The sequence below is a fragment of the Pterocles gutturalis genome, unplaced genomic scaffold (assembly GCF_000699245.1).
Source record: "Pterocles gutturalis isolate BGI_N339 unplaced genomic scaffold, ASM69924v1 scaffold10546, whole genome shotgun sequence".
NCBI classification, from domain to species: domain Eukaryota; kingdom Metazoa; phylum Chordata; class Aves; order Pterocliformes; family Pteroclidae; genus Pterocles; species Pterocles gutturalis.
The window spans coordinates 52,162-69,837 of NW_010097880.1; the positions used below are offsets into that span (position 1 = coordinate 52,162).

At 44.6% G+C, this 17,676-nt stretch overlaps 1 protein-coding gene across 1 annotated transcript; it reads left to right on the top strand.

The window, feature by feature from the left end:
• The first annotated feature begins 2,999 nt into the window (after positions 1–2,999).
• Positions 3,000–8,307, top strand: LOC104471570 (ovomucoid-like). The gene is made up of 8 exons (XM_010086953.1): positions 3,000–3,054; positions 4,047–4,066; positions 4,885–5,021; positions 5,537–5,594; positions 5,881–6,017; positions 6,570–6,630; positions 7,658–7,767; positions 8,253–8,307. Exons 1-8 carry the CDS (start codon positions 3,000–3,002, stop codon positions 8,305–8,307), a joined length of 633 nt encoding a protein of 210 aa, XP_010085255.1.
• The last annotated feature ends 9,369 nt before the right edge of the window (positions 8,308–17,676 follow it).

Genomic DNA, 17,676 nt, shown 5'->3' on the forward strand with positions numbered 1-17,676 from the left:
GTTTTAATCATATCAGTGGCTTTGTTTGCTTTATTGCTTAGTTCAAAGGGTGCTTTCGGGCACTAGGTGAGAGGCAGATCTTCCATTTGTATCAGTTTCTCCAGGCACGTGGCTTGGTACAGATAGTTATTGGCCACACTGCGGCCAAGAGAAAGGCAAAGATGGAAACTGCAGTTCGAATTGTATTTAGCAGGCATTTTGGAGTGATTAAACAGCTACACTAATTATTGTTATTTCTCACTTTTACAATAGCTATTTGTTAATTAATGTGAGAAAAAACTCATGAATATTTGGGAAAGTGTATTAAATGATTTGTCATTCATTTATCAGTGTATTACTTACACTGAGAAGTCATATACCTGCTAAGAAAATTTCTCAATATCGGTTTTGATTCTTACAGAGAATGTGAAATTTATGCTGGCAGAACTGTAACAGGAAATGAAGACAAAAAAAATCCTTGGCTAAGTGAAAGGGGATGTTGTATAATGGATAAATCCTGCCCTTCTGTCACTCACATTGCCGCTGGTGCTCAGGACCATAATATGTGGTACCCCAATATGTGGTGGTGCCTTTGCTCCCTTGCAGATCTCTGCCCTCGTGCTGGCTTCTGCACTCACGCAGATTTCCCTTTAGGCAAGTGGTCATTAGCCATATGCTGCATCTGACTCTGAGGATTAGAAGACCAGAACGAAGTGGATTACCACATGTGATGAGTGGCAGGATCGCAGACCAAATCCTCTGTCTCACTGTTCTTCCAGGAGTAGCTGAGAACTGAGCAACCTGTCCTACAGCTGGAGCTGAGCCAGCTGTGGGATTTTTTCCATGCTGTTATCAGGGGCAGGATAATCTGGAGCTGTAACCCCGGGTGGGGAGTCTGTGGACGTTGGCTGGCTGAAGGCTGTGCGTGAGCCCGAAACCTGGTGATTTCTGGTGTCCTTTTTGTGGTTTACCTGAAGGGGGGGTACCTGAGTGGCTCAGAGACCGCTGTTCCCTGGTCAGCTCTTAATTGTTGCAGACTTGAGTCTCCCTAGACTGTCTGTGTGAGAGACCAAAGGAACGTATCTGCTGAATATCAAATAGCTGTTGTGGTGGTCGGAGGAAATCTTTGGGCGCCAAAGGAACATATCTGCTGAATATCAAATAGGTGTTGTGGTGGTCGGAGGAAATCTTTGGGCTGCTCAGGGCCAGTAAGTGCCAGAACCAGTGCTGAACCCAGTGGTTACATTGGGAAATTTTTCTCTGGTGTATACAGGCAATACACAGCAGTCTTTGGCAGGAAGATGTTCTCCATCCATCAGGAGAAAGGTCGGTCCTGCCTAGAGGACAGCACTGTCCAGGGCAGGGAGCAGCACATGGGCACCAGGCAGGAGGCAACCTGCCAAGAGCTGCCAGGATGGGGCTGGGAAGGCTGGGGAGGAGGGTTCGCAGAGGTCTCGCTGCCTGGCTGGAGAAGACAGTGGCAAAGTTCATATTTGATCCAGAATGATGTACCCACCCCCCAGCTGCGGGGAGAACTGATGAAGGCAACAAGCGTGGCACGTGACAGCAGCCTCAGCCTGCTCCTGTACGCGCTTGGGGAAAATCCAGAGATGCCATCCGCAAGGCACATTAGGGTAATACATCATGAAGATGTGCCAAATGCATCTAAAATATTAATGCAGGCTCCCTGTAATTTATAGAAACAAACCTAGCAGTATAATTATTTTAATGCTTCTCCCTGTGAAGAAACCCATCTCTTTTAGGTAAATATAACCTGTATGTCCACGTAGCCGTGCTTCGGCCTTGTGGCAGTACCCAGGACGGGTGATTCCATGCACTATGCAGTTCAGACATTTAAACATCAAAGTATTTGCTCCCATGACCAAAAAAATCCCAGCTATGCTTGACAGTTTGGACCTGGGAAAGGGATCATGGTGAGAATATCAGGTTAAAGGCAGAACCCACTCCTGTAAAATTTCAGCTGCTAAACCAGCAGAGATCCAGACCTCCTCCTAGGAAGGAGCCGTTAGGAGGTGGAATGAAGGCTGGAGGTACGAGACAGGAATATTGGGACAGGCTCTATGTTTTAAGTATAATGTTCTAAAATACGTGTAGGGGGAAAGGATTACTGTGCTTTCAAGCATAGCTGGTGCTATGTAAATAGGCTCCCAAACCTTCAGTGTCTTTTGTTCTCAAGATGGCTTGGTGGAACGCTTTGAATGGGTCGGTGTGTTTAACTGTGACTAGGTCTGTAAATAAGTGTTCCCTGCTGATAAGGTTCAGGTGACATTTTTAGTGGTGTTTGACAGAATTTAACCTGCTTTCAAATCTTCTACTGAGCTCTTCTATACCCGGGCAGTGAAACTGTCAAGAAGCCTTTTCTTTTATCAAATCAGTGCTAGACACCATTAGCTTCACCAGTTAGACACAGTCCTGCTAGACTCGCCTGACAAAGCTTAACCAGTTCAGCTAATGGCAATGCCACACCTGACCCATGTTCATACCCAGTGGTGAATATCTGGGAATGCGGAAAAAAACCCTACCCAAAACCAGAAAGGAAAGCAGAGACTCTTAGCCTGGTCTGTAAAGACGGCAGTACTGCATGCTCTGCCCGAGCGGCTCCCTGATGGGAGACGTTGCTCTGCAGAGACAAATGAAGGACCTGCTGTTTACTCCCCTCAATGGTTTGTGCTCCTTGCATTTCTGCTAGAATCCTAAAGAGGTTTCTTTTGTCCAAAAGGCTGTTTGTTTGGTTTTGACCACTGAGAACATGTGATGCTTGTCTCAAGCTATTAACCAGATGTCCAGCCAAAATCAATTGCCCAGCAGATGCAGACCATTACCTGAAAGTCAAGACCTCAATAAATATTACCAGCCTCATTGTACCGGTGACAGATTCTGCTGGTTGTTTTATGTTACAGTTGAACAGTTTAGACACTGCATTTGTATATATTTGCAGTCAGCCTTGGAGAGACCATCTCACGGGCAGGCAGCCGGCAGCCTCGAGAAATACTTCCACCATGACCACGGCAGGTGTGTTTGTGCTCCTGTCCTTTGTGCTTTGCTGCTTCCCAGGTGAGTAACTCTTACGGTGCCGCAGAGGCTTTGTGTCTGAGTCCTGGCTGTCTTTAAAAGGATAAGATAGTGGCTTCAAAGAGAGAAAATCACCCTACTGCAAAGAGACAGGCTGTCTCGGTACGTTAGCATCGCACGGGATGCAGGGGCAGATTTCGGGACAGTCTGAAACAGCTCATTGTTGTAGCTGGTTGACTGATGTAAATACAAACAACTGCAAGTGGAGTTCTGTGCTGGTAGCGTTGTTACACTTTTTACACTGTTGTTTTAATGCTGTTGCACTGCTTACGCTTGTTGTACAACTACAGCGATGGATAAATAGTTGAACCAAGGCCGTGACGAGGTGGTCAGGCCTCCAGGATCTAGTCACAACAATATTGTAATGGAACAAGCAAGTTCTGCGCAGAAACCTAGCAACTGTCCCGCAATACTTTTGCTGCTAACAGAGAAACGAGATGAAAACAAGCCAGAGTCTGAAGTTCTCGCTGAATATTTACATCTGATGGAATTACAAAGCCAAAGACAATTTTTTTTTCACACTCAGCTTCTTTAAAATGCATATTCCTGACAACGGATGCTGTATGTATTTGCTTATCTTGTAAGTGACTGTTTGCATTTGCATTTATCTGTATTGACTCAGGTTTCTTTTCAGATATGTAACAGCAGCTCTTTAGGGTCAAAACGGATGTGTAAAAAGACAAGGAAGGAAAAGTTACTCTATTTGCAATTAACAAGTTTATCTCAAAATAAAAAAAAAGAACAAAGCTATTCAAAAACATGTTTCATCACAGCCATCAATAAGCAATGCTATTATACTTATCAGCATAAGAAAAAAAAGTCATACATAGTTTATTTAGTTCAGGAAACCAGTCACTGGAAATCATTCAGTTTGGTCCTGCATACAGGAATTTCACATCCAGATTTCCAGCTTTAACTGAGATCTTATCATATGAGCTTTGTTTCACATTTTCTGCCTCTCTTTTCTTTTCCAGATGCTGCCTTCGGGGTTGAGGTGAGTGGTAGATTTCTTTCTGTCACTTTTCTCAGGTATGTGGCCTGGTAAAGACAATTGATAAACATGTAATAACAAAAGGAGTGAGAAAAACCTCAGGCCTGTAGGTACTTAACTGTTTTTCACCTAACGAAATTAATGTCATTGTAATGAGATTTTACACTGTAAAACATTAGATTTATTCTATTCTTGGCTCTACATCTATGCTGCACGTTAATAATGTAGTAGTGGTAATGATACAAATTTTTTTGGATGAATTAATTTTTCACCAACTTCAAACTGGTCTGAGCTTTAAGCTGGTCAGGTATGACTGGCTCTAAACTGATAGCAGTAGACTGTGGTATCAGAACCTACCCAAAGGCAACCTGCTGAAAGAATAAAATACTGTGAGCTGCTTCAGCTTCTACAGACCAGGTCATTAGACTTGTTCTTCTGAAGAAAAAAAAGAAAAAAAAAAAAAAAAGTGTGTTGAGAATGAAAGAGTAATTGCAGAAGTGCACTGGAGGGACCATAAGAATAAGAACAAGGGACCAATGCTTAGCCTTTGTAAAACGATATCAAGTGAGCATGAGAGACCACCACTGATCTGCCCCATCCGGGGGACTGGATGGCTGTAGCCCTCTCCTTTTTCTCCTCTACTGCTGTGCAGGGAGGTCTCTGCAGGAAGGATTGATTCACTTGTTACTGGATTTCCCCACCAGCCCAAGTTTGTAGCAAAAAACCCACTGCAGGTTGTATCTGGTCACTGTCTTGTGCAAAATGGGAGTTGTGAATGGAAAATGTCTTCTCCACCCTGCTGCTGTACGTTCCTTTGACAGGTGGACTGCAGTACGTATCCCAACACTACAAACGAGGATGGCAGAGAGGTGTTGGCCTGCAACGAGATCCTCAGCCCCATCTGTGGTTCCGATGGAGTAACCTACAGCAACGAGTGCCTGCTCTGTGCCTACAATAAGTACGTGCTGCGTAGGCGATGTTGGTCTGCAATGCTTAGGACTCCTGGCAGCACCACTTTTCAACAAACAGTGATCTGTCATATGTCACTTGTGTCAATTCCTTCAAAATGAGCTTGGGTATCACTGTGCGGCAGTCCGTTGCCTAGACATCACTTTAGTCACCGTGTCTCTCTTTTGCTAGTGTAATTTATTCAGGTTTTTCTTCTCCAGCTCAAGGATCAGCCAGATGACAGCCCCTAGGGCACGTCTCATCACAGCAAAGCAGAGCAAAAGGATGGAGAGATGCTCTGCTCTGAACTGCCCAAAATGGTCCTAAAGCTCTTGGGGTCTGTACATCCCTGCCAGCCATTCAGTGCTAGCTAGTCAGGGAGGATGGCACTACCTTCTGAAAAACGTATATAAGCCTGATTGATAGAGAGTCAGCTTTTGCTTGTATTACTTACATATTTCCAGCACCTAGGATGTAGCAAGACGTCTTTGCTGAACTTCCTAACATTTGTCTTTTCCTCTCCAGAGAATATGGAACCAATGTCAGCAAAGACCATGATGGAGAATGCAAGGAAGTTGCCCCTGTAAGTGAAACGAAGGGCAAACCAAGGGGAAAGTCGTGCTTCTGAGTAGCCAAAGCTGCTTATTGATTATCCCAAGAAATAACTCAAATACTAAATAAGAAGACATACGAGATGTCAGAATCTTGCATTGGTCATCTTCAAGTGAACTGTCATCATGGTGATACACAAAAAAACATTTTCCCTGCTGTGGTGGCATCCTAGGTGGCCAGACAGACAAACTCACGAGATCTACTTGCTTCCTATAAGCAAGCCTTCACCAGTGTTTTGTTGTGTGTTCCCTCAACAGGTGGACTGCAGTAGATATCCCAACACGACAAGTGAGGATGGCAAAGTAGTGTTGCTCTGCCACAAAGACCTCAACCCTGTCTGTGGTACCGACGGGGTCACCTACGACAACGAGTGTTTGCTGTGTACCCATAACCTGTGAGTACTGCGTGTGCAGGGCTCTCCTGTGAGGCACAACGAGTGCTTAGCACTCCCCACAGCTGCTCTTCTGAATATCAGCACTTCTACCAAGGCCTTTTCTGTAAGGCACTTGGACTTTGACCATCCTCTTTACTAGACCCTGTTTTCCTTTGTGATTAGAAGGAAAACTGCCTTTGATCTAGGGAGAGAAGTGAAGGGCTGGGTTCTAACACGGAACAGAATGCTTCTCTTAACTAAGTTAAAAGGCTCTATGTGGCAGATGCTGCCTCGCAGAGGTCAGCGACTAACCCAAGGTGCATCTACGTTGTCACACAACCTAGCTCCTCATTCACCCTGACACCCCAGACCCTCCCCTGTCCTTCCCATCAGTTATAAAGCAGCACTCCCACAGACTGTGGCACCACCTGGTCTGGTATCTAGAGCCATGTGGACACAACCTAAGCTGGATGTCACATGTGTCCTATACGCTGTACCTGCAGCTGACCAGTATTGCTGGGATGTGGGGTATTGCTTGCAGAGCTCCCTAACGTGGGTGTCTTCCCTTCCCAGAGAGTCTGGAACCAGTGTTGGCAAGAACCATGACGGTGGATGTAAGAGGGAAATTACTACAGTAAGTGAACTGCGTGGTGAGGGATGGGGTTTGGGTCCCACTGATGTCAGGGGAAGCACTGCCAGTGGCTGCAGCAGCCCCCAGCAGCATCCTATGGGAGTGTCACTGCTGCTGCGCTTCAGCACAGGGAAGGCTTTGCTTTCACCACACGTAATATGCATTATCCTCACTAACGTCAGAAAAGGGAGAGGGTGACTGCACAAGAAGGGATCAGCAAAAGAGTAGTAGCAGAAATAATCTATCAGGGCAGAGCTGAGAATAAGAACAGAGAACGGCTTTTGGGGTCAGACCAATGGTCCGTCAAGCCCATGATGGCTTGATGCAGAGTCTGCTCTCAGCAGGGGTTGTAAGGATTGTGTAGGAGAGAGTAAGAGTAGTGTGAGTATGTATAGGACTTCTGCTCTTCCAGCCTCCAGCTATTTTCCGGTGATGGACTTCAGCTAGGTGTGATTTCTGTGTAATCAGTGAGCCTTGATGGATTTCTCCACCATTAAATTCCTCAGCCTCTTCCTGGACCCATATACATTTTTTTTGCATGACGATACCTCTCAGCAAGCGTAGTACCTATTGCACAAAGAAACAAAAGCCTGCTCTCACAGTATCTAGCTGAGTGCAGATCTTCCCATTTTAAGACTATGGGAGAGACGCTGGACCCTTATACAGGCTTCAGCACAATGTTTCTCCAGACACCAGTGTTTTTCCATTTAATTTCCTGGCCAGGTTGGAACACGGTGCAATGTGATCACGAGCATGGCACGTTCAGAGTGAACTGCTGCTGCTTAGAAATGCTGTGGTTGGGTTATGATGTAAATTGCTTCAAACAGGAAATTATGATCTATTTTTATATTATTAAATTCTTCTGGCATAGGAGAAAACTGATACCTCACTTATATCAGATTGTGCACGGAAGTTAATGACTTTTAGTGAGATTGTTATCATCAGCACTGCAGCTGTAGGTAGGGGTTCAAGCCCTTCTGCTATTGACTCTTTCATACCCTTCACATTAGCCTTTTTTTTTTATTTTCAGGTTGACTGCAGTGACTACCCGAAACCTGTCTGCACACTTGAGGAGATGCCACTCTGTGGTTCTGACAGCAAAACATACAGCAATAGATGTAACTTCTGCAACGCAGTCGTGTATGTACACACATGGATCACATTTGTGTTATCAATTGTCCCCTGTAGGCACAAATCTGCACAGTTGCCACTTTTTTGTTTGCTGACCAGTGTTGATTTGGAATTTGGGGCACGAGAGAATACTAGCCATCATGCTGACGGTTCTTTTTTTTTCCATTAGGGCATAAGAAGAGCTATATCTGGGTTGTTAATGTGAATGGCTCGAAGACCATTAACCTTAATGTAATTTTTCTTGCCTGCTGCAAAGAGAATTAAATTTGAAGTCTCATTATAGTTTGTCCCAAAATATTTTCAGTCTAAAGAATGGGTTAAATCATTTCACTCATCTGTTAATAATCAAATAGCTGATGGGACTCTGAGTCTGTGAGTCCTTTGGCTTTGGGACAGGATCCTATCTGCTGCCTGTTCTAGGAGCCAAGCAAAAGGACAGACTGTAGCAAGCAGAACTCTGTGTCTAATCCATTTTTTCCTCTCCTCGCTTTCAGGGACAGCAACGGGACTCTCACTTTAAGCCATTTTGGAAAATGCCGAGAGAATTGACCATGGGATCCCCACTGCCAAATCTTGGCTAAAGATCTCACCTCAGTGCATTTTGCCCTCTGGGGAACTCAGCTCACTTCTGATTTTCTTTCTGAATAAACGAAATCAGCAACATTTCTTTGTCTTGTTTCATGTGTTGCCTCATGAAACATTTTCTTCTGATTTGTTGAATGATGATGCCAGGCTGAATAGGTTATGCGCTCATAGCTCTGGGATATAACAGCATCTTGCTCCCCTACCTCTCATAAAAGGCAGAAAATGAAACACAGATGCATAAACCTCAGAGCTGTGTGACTTTGCACATAAATGATAGTCAGCCTGCATTAATGTTCAGACCCTTTTAGACATTTGACATTGCAAAGGGCTGAAATACTGCTCTGAAGCAATGGCGCTAGCCGATCTCTCCCAAGGTAGTCCCTGTGCAGGCATCATCAGCAAAACCTGTTCAGGTTGTGGTTGTGTCTGCACCACGAGCTGAGCCCTGGCTTCCTGAGCACAGCCCTTACCTGAAGCACAGCATTCTGCAAGGCAGCCTGTTACCAAAGCCCATTGTTTTCATACATGAGTGGGTCCTGCCTATTTGTCTGGGTCCTCCAATTGACATGTTTCTACGATTTTCTCATCTTGAATTTGTCCTTTAAAAACCTCCAAGTGTTTTAATATAAATGCTCTCCTAGGGATGGTTCCTACTCCTGCCTACTTGTCTTCTCTCCTAGTCTTTAATAACATAATACTCTTTGCCAGCCCAAGGAGTATTTCAGCAGTGTTTCACAATCCAAGGATAAAGTATCCTGTTTTTTGAGAGTGTGACCTGTCATTGACATATTGTCCATGAAATTTATTTTGCTTTTGTCCTCTGTTGGGATATTGAATTGGAGTGTTTTTGCTCCACACAAGAGAAACATAAATAAACTGGGCATGTCCCTTCTAAAAAGTAATATCCCCCATACGCATTTCTTCTGGGAGCCAAAGGGAGTGCAGTGCTTGTTTTCCTTGATGGAATGAGGTTGTCCAAAATAGCAATGCTTTGGTGGTAAAACAAAGGATCTGTGTTGAGATGGGCAGATGGATGAGGCAGTCATTTCTAGATCGGGTTCAACTTTTCTGGGATCCATGCTAGGGTCTCGCATCATTCTGTCATCATCAGCCTATCAGTCCATTACTGCAAATCTAACTCACAATGCTAGTGGCTTTTACATGAAATAAGGGTTGTAAATTCTTTGCATATGTCCATAAACATTGCTGCATCTCTTGTCCAGCCTAAGGACTCCCTTCGGTGTTTGGGACACCCTCTTGCTTGCCTGCCCAGTTCACTGTTTGCCTGGTTTTGCTATACGTTAACAATGCTTTACTGGGGTGAAGCATGAAAACAAAAGTAGAGACTTCCTGCAGTGGAAGCCGTTCATTCAATATTTTGCTCATGCAAAAGCACTGCATGGTAGGTGCACACAGAGAAAATCTGCCAGCAGTCGCTGCTGAGGTTTGCACAGTTGCTCTTTTGCCAGCAGGATTTTTCCTCCCTGCAGCCCTGCCACATATTTCACTGGAAATAACGACACAGAGGATGTACCTAACGTATCTAAACTTCTTGTGACGCTCCCGTTGATGAAGAAACATTCTTCCTGGCTTACAGCGTGGCTTACCTCTGTCGAAATTGCCACCCTGCCAAAAGACCAGGAATGTTACTTCCGACTGAGGGTGGATGAGCCAAACATGAATGTGCACAAACACACACGCACGTGCGTATGCACCTATAAGCATGGTTAACCGCCTGAGGGCAGAATTTGGGCTACATATACTGAGAAAACACAGGCTCCGCTGCGCACGGACGCTCCAGCCACCATGAAGACGGCAGGCGTGTTGCTGCTGCTCGGTCTGGCCCTTTGCTGCATCCCAGGTGAGTAGCTTCCCTGTCTCCTGCTCTGCCTTTCAGTAAGCGCTGGCTGTCTTTAAATCCACAAAACCATCCTCAGACTGGAAGGAGCTTCATTCTACAAGGACTTATTTACTCCTAGAAAGATAGTGTTGAAAAGACTTGACATCAAAGACTATCACTTATGGGGTAATATTTTAGCAACAGAACTGAGTGGGTAAGAACAACTGTGGGAACAGCTCTACTCTCAGCGCTAGTTTATGCATAATGAAAGAAGTGACATGTACGTGGTACAACCCGGAGACTCAGACATCCAGTATTTAACCTCTAAAATGTTGCAGAAAAGCAAATTATTCTACTGAATGAAAGTGAACATTTCTTGTAGTCATCTTGAGCTGAGATGTGATTCAAGAGCCTGAACATTTGCAGAAGCTGTGTAAAAGTTACACCTCAGGAAATACTCCTCTTATTGAAGAGCTATTGTGGCAATGCATCTAGCACACTGCCGCCGTGTACTTGCCAGCTTTATGACCCTGCTTGCCTCAATAACTTACTTGGCTTTGAGTACGTGTCCTGCTCCATCCTTCGAACCATGGAAAATACCTTTCTTTTGTTTTGTACACCCTTTTCCATCTTGGCTGTAACCCTCACTAAAAAAATTATACTACAGAGATAACGTTGTAAACAAAGAATATGGCACAAAATTTTGCCTGAAATTCCTTTTGTCTAAGTAATTTGCTAACAAATAGTGAATTCAAAGTTGCGTGTTCAGGGCATGCCTTCACAGATTTTAACTCTAGCAGAACCCATGAATTGCATTTGTATCATATTTCCTTCTTTTTTTTCTTTTTTTCCAGATATTGACGCACAGAAGGTAGGGAAGGTAAGATCTTTCTATTTTCTATCGTTTCTTTCCTTAAAGTGGTTTCTGTATAAATCCTTACTAATCACATTGTGATCGGGCATTTGAAAATCCTGAGTCATCCAGCTGTCTGAACAATATTTGCCACAGATATTACTGGGTGAAATTGCCATTTTCATCTGATGATAGTTTCAACAAGTCGTGCAGTATTCAGTTAGTGTCCAAGTTATTGTCAAAGTCACTGCAGCAGCATTTATGATGGTTACACAGGCTCTGCATTGCTGGCAGCAACGTGTCGCCATACTCCTGCCCTGTCCTGTGGCTTTTTCTCAGTGACTGCTTCTGGCCAGTACTGGTGGGAGCTCGGGGGGTGGTTGGGGGTCTCCTAATATCACCTTTTTTTCATATCTGTTGTTGAGAGCTTTTTTGTGAATGTACACTACATCTATCTACAGGGCTACTGCAGTGGCTTTGTGGAACCCTCGGATTTCTGTACTTTGGAGTACGAACCACACTGCGGGTCCGATGGCAAAACCTATGGCAACAAATGCTTTTTCTGCAATGCATACCTGTATGTGTAAACTAAATCTCTTGACTAACTAAATGGTAAACTAACTTAGCTTAAACTAACTAATCACTCTTGGAGACTAATTGGAGAGGTAAAGTTATTTTGTTTGCTTGTTCTCTCAGTAGCAAGGGTCAATATTCTATTGGGAGAATTTGCCCAGGATTCCTTTCTTTCAGGTATAAAGAGGTAACACCTAGTAGAATTCTTCATTTCCATATTAAGTAATTTGCTGAAGAACTTTCTTCCAGCAAACAAACCTATTTCCTACAGACTATTTGTTTTTCCTTTAAGTTAAGTCTTTGTCTTGTCTTTGAACATTAGTAATAAAAGGAAATAGCTGGAATAGTTTTCTGTTTTGGTCAAGTTGTTCTATGATGTATCCTTTACCAGAGGAAGAGAAAAACAGTAAAAGCCCAGAAGTTCTGTCTCTAAGGTACTGATTTCTTTCTCCGCAGGAGAAGTGGTGGGACTCTGCGCTTGAGATATCTTGGAGAATGTTAACTTCTCGATAGGCTTCAGCTCAGAAGGAGGAACCCTCTCTGGTGATGTTCCCCATGGCAGATGCTCCCCTAACGTCTTGTCCTGAACCTTGAAAGCTCCTGATGAATCTTGAAACCTCTGCTTAATAAAAAACCCCTTAGCATTCACGTCTTGCTTTGATAGTATGTGTCATTCTGTTTTTACCCAGGATGTTGCACGATTACATCACTGCAACAATCCTGGGGTGTGGGTACTAATGGGCAAATTACAAGGAGAGGGAATACATTGTTCTGATCTACAAAGAAAGCAAGCCCAACCGCAAAGGCAATGAATAGATCTGGAGGGCATCTGCCTTCATCCAGATTTCCAAAAGAAAATAAATGTTGGAGATGCGTCCTGGTGCAATGCTCCAATAGATTTATTCCACTAAGAGCATCCTGGACAGACACTCTGGGTGAGAGGAACCATCTGCCTCCCTAACTGCAGCTGTCAAATACCTGCTGCCTCACCCCTGCATTAGTGTGTGGTGGGTATGCCAGCATGAAGAGGCCTCGAGGAAACCTGAACACACACACATAAATACTGACAGGCCCCCTCCCAAGATCGTTACAGATGGGAGTGTTTTGTGGCTGCTCTGCAAAAGCTGTGGAGACACAGAGGGTCTTGCTGGCAGCAAGAGCTGTTCACCCCTGTTTCACTTCCCAGGGTCAGCCCCAATTTCTTATGACCGCAAGAGAAGCGGTGAAGAAGGGTATTTCCCAGCTACATCTCTTCCCCTTGCAAGCAGGGTTGCAAACACACCTTCAGGTGCGAGAAATCCTTTTGCAATCTGCTCTCCCTCCCAAAGCAACAGGCCAGGGTGTTTTCCCCGGGCAGGCAGAAACCTGGCTGCCCACGTTCATGTCTGTGATGTTCGTCAGTGCGGGGTATTGCGGAGAACCAGTGGGCAACCAGTCCTAACAGACTGATGTTCGAAGGACTGCTAGCAATCGCTACCACAGCCCGTTTCTGCACCTCACCCACCACTTAGCTGCTGCTTGTAGGTAATTACGTCGACTGTCTCTTGTAGAGGATCCTTTGAGATTCTCCGGCCTCTGGAAATCTCAGCTGATGAAAGGAAGGGCTCAGTCATAGCGTTAATTTATTATTCATTAAGAGGGAAGCGCTGGCAGTGCGGCGTTCTGTACAGGCGGCAGTCTCACAGTCAAATAGTTAATGATCTTAAATGACAATATGTCACTTTCCAGAGACTGAGAGCGCAGCCCTCTGAAGGGAGACATTTATTTCCAAAAGACACGACTCTCTGCAACCCTCTAGTGCAAAGTCCCTTCCCAGGGCTGGAGCGTCTCTCCTGTGGGAGGGACGTCTGTGTGCGGGAAGGCGTTTCAGCATCACACGCAATTTCTTAGGACCAAGACAAATGGAGGCTCTGGGAGGTAGTGCTGGGTGGCTCAGGGGCTTCATGCTCCTTCTTGTCCCCCTCCACCAAGCGAGAGAGTCGGGGGTAAGAGACCATCGGCTCCAGCACTTTTCCTTCCTGGGGAGCAGCAGAGAGGATGAGGATGGACCCCAGGAGCCATGATATCTTGGAAACACGAGGAGCTCCCAGTCGCACTCAAGATCCCTGTGGTCCTCAAGGGCATCTTCTGGGACCATGTCCGCTAAACATGAAAATCCACCAGGCGGTTAACGGGAAACTGTGAGTAGAAAAGAACAGTGACAAATCCTCCCCCGATGCAGAGTGATGCGGTATTACTCAGGAGTAGCTGAGGGTGGAGCAGGACCACAGCAGCACCGCCAGCCCCCTGTCCCAGGGAGCAGCTCCTTGGGATGGAGAGGAAGACAGTCCTCTTTTATGGACACCTCATTGGAAATACTTTTTTTTTTTTGTTGCTGCTCAATAAAATCCTGCCACAACAACACAAAATCCTCTCACCGTTACTAATCTAACTCTCCCTCCAGGAAATTCAAGGCAAGAAACATTGTCTGCCTGCTGAGGTATTTTATGGTACAACTCTTTAAGCAGCACCTTGGCACTTTATGTCATTATCTGATGTTTGTGAATTTAGGAAATGCCATTCAATTACCCCACAACCTGATTAACACATTGCAGGTAGTTATTTTGTTCTGCTCTATTTTATCCCGACGCTCCTGTTTTAGTGTATTGCTCTACTTGTTGCTGGCCAGAACATACCTCAGGCCAGTCTAGACCTTTCTGCTAATGCAGTTTCTCTCTGAGGCTTCATTCAGGATAAATGGTTTGTAACTACTTTCTTTATTGATGCGGAGAAAAATAAAATGATGTTTTAAAAGAAAATTACTTGGAAACGCCGTTTTTGGGGGCTGGCTGTGTCAGAACTGTTGCAGTGAGGCAGAGCTGAGATTCTCGGGGGGATGGGGATGCGTGGGGCCAGATCCTCAGCCTTTTGCTGTTACTATGCAGCTCCCAGACAGTCAAATTATTCCAGACACCCTTGCCTGTGATATAATCTATTCTTAAAAGACTGGAGATAATGCAGGCAGCAATCAGATAGCTGAACTACAAGGAGAAATATTAGATGAGTGCAGCTTAGAGCAGGGGCTTTGCTTGCTGTAAATTGAATTCGTGTTCTCATAGAAGATCCAGTTCTGCCCCCGTGTGCAGAGGTCTGGGAACAGCAACCTGCTTTGGGAGCTCTTGCAGCGGGCCACGTCGCTTGTCAATGGCAAAGAAACGCATTTTGCATTTGTCTCTACAGTAGCACACACTGGAGCACGGTGCCACTTTATTCTTGATTACAGTGTGCTGTGTGACAGCAGGATACCAGAGCAAGGACAATGGTATCACTGCTGGAATAACAGCACGTGGTCTTGCATGCACACATCCACTTTTATTTCCCCCCCCCCCCCCCCAAAATTAAAAAGTATGATTTCTCTTTGTAGCCAGATGAAGCCTGTGACACATTTTAAACTAAATCAGGGAACATACACAAAGAATTTTTCAGGTCATGGTAGATTAGAGACTTGCTTGAGATAAGGAGTCTTAAGACCAGAGGAAAAAATTCCCAGGAAAACATTGCTGCTATGAGAAAAAATAATGTTGGATTGGAAACGGGGTAGAATTTCCAGAGTTACTGGAAATTTACCTCAATACAAGAGTGCCCATCATATGACTACCAATATTTGTCCCATTCATGTGGCCATAACCTTGAATTTTTGCCCTCCAAGAATTTGAAATAGCAGGAAGAGTTTTAACTTTTCTGTAGTTCTCATATCTGTAGAAAGGTTAAAATAAACCTATGAACAAAGACACTTTACTGAGCCCACCATCATGAGTATCACGGAGGGGTTTGGGCAGGTGAGTTCATTTTGCCCTTCCAATTTGCAACATGTGTAGGACATTTCCCAAAGCTCACACTTCCAAATGCAGGGAGACAGTTGTTTTTGACTCCTCCTAATGCCTGTTTTCAACCCGCCTGCTGCCTTGCAATTACTTCTGTCCCATTCCCTCTGTTTCTTACTAATGGAGCACCTTGTGCAATCGCCCGTCACACCTAGCCCAGCGGCTCTCCCTGCCCTGCCCTTCACTGCTACCCATCATCTCCCATCCTTTCCCACAGACCCTCTAGCAAGACTCTTCTCTTGCTTCTCTTTTTCTCCCTGTTGCCCTGCAAAGCAGCAGGGGTTCCTGAAGGAAAAGAGCCGCTTTTGGAGCGGTCCTTGGGGAGTACCCAGACCCCCAGAAGCCGGGTGCAGGAGGATACAGCAGATCTGATTAATCAAAGGGCAGGTGTTGGCCAAACACGAGCGTGATGCCGCTCCCTAGAAGATACCCTGCCATTCACAGTAGCTCCTGAGTGACCAGCATGATTTCAGCCTGGTGGGAGAGGCAACTGGAGAAGCAACACAGCTTCTGGTAACTGGGGATCTCGGGTCTGGAGGTGGGGATGGAGAAGCTCGGGTCGCAGGGCTGGAGAGGAGGCAGACCACATTCCTGTAAGCCTCGCTAACCACCCCGGATCCAGCAAGTGCCCTCTCCAGTGGTGGCTGGTGTGGGTTCTGAGGAAACCTTATTTTCGGGCTTAGGCATTCTTGCCCCTGGAGAATAATTAACATTAATGCTTCTGTGATTATTGCTCCCATTCCAAATATGCTCACAATCAGTTCAAGGAATCTGAAAGTCAAGTCACTCAGGATGCTAAGAGCACAACAGAAACAGCTTTCAAAGGAACCCTTCAACTCCTGATATTTGTGAATGGGATCCAAATAGCATTACTCATTTATTTTTCAGGAAAACGATTTCATTGATATGAACAGGCCAAATCCTGCAAGCTCTATTCTGTGACTACAGTTCCCTTACACTTTCAGCTACATTTTAATGATTTATCTGCCCATGCCAAGACTTGAACATCTCCCAGGATAATAAGAAAAACAATTCTAATTTTCTTTTTAAGACTCAGGCTGCCTTTAAGCCACCTGTATGTATCAAGCTTCTTCTAAAGCACAGTTTCCATCCCTCAATTCCTTCCGTGACTACCTTAAATCAAAAAGGTATTATTTTATGCAATATTCCTTATTTGTTTTTCCATACACTTGCGATAGAGTTGAACCACTTAACAGAGCCTGGCACATTATTCTTCGCTTATCTTCCTTAAAACATGATTTTCAGCTGACACTCCAAATCTAATGCCATATAATACAGGGGAAAGGGGAGAGCCTAAGGTCTCACCTTCTCTTTGCAGCTGCTGCAAATTTTTTTTCAATGTCTTTAGTGTTAAGAAGGTCATCTTGCCTGCATAGAATACCACTCATTTGCCATTAAGAAGACACATTATCCCAGTTCAGATTTAAGGCTACTTATTCTCATAATTTCTTAATCAGACTCATGCCCATTGCCAACAGATGAATAATTCTTGCTCCTACATAGAAATGTCTCCATAAATTTCTGAAGTTTTAGGTAATGCTTTCCTGATGTGATGATTTTTTGCTTTCCTGTTGGTGAGAAATCCAGTGTACCAGGAAAACGCAGGAGAGAGTGTGGAGAGATTCATCGAGCCTTCAGCATCTTTGATGTACACTGATTCCTGTCAAACCCTAGATTTTAGGTCTGTAAAAGCTCAGAGTGTCCCATGCTGCTTTCCTCCCACCCTGGTGTATTACACAACTCTCCTGGAGCCCAAACATGGTCCAGTGTATGTAATATGGTGTGAACAAGTTCAACAGTTTCAACAAATGGTGGTTTTTCTTTGCTTTACCAACTTCCATACGTAATTTCACAACATCTACTACTGAGACAGTGCTCTTCTTTGGAAAGCACAAATCACTCATTGTACAGCAGGGCGCCTTTGTTAACAAGCTGGGTGTAGCTCACAATTTTGTTTAATTCTTCTGGGCATCTCTCTAACAAACAAGTTTTCTTTATGGCTCAACTCAATAATCAATACCATTTTCTTAGTTTGCCGAGCAAATAATTACTTTATGGGATGACTTCATAAGGTCAGGAGATGCATATATATATATATAGTGCAGAGAGAGAAGGCTGAGAACCACCTACTGAACTCAACAGTGACAGATTTGCAAGTAACAGACAACATAAACATCTCCGCT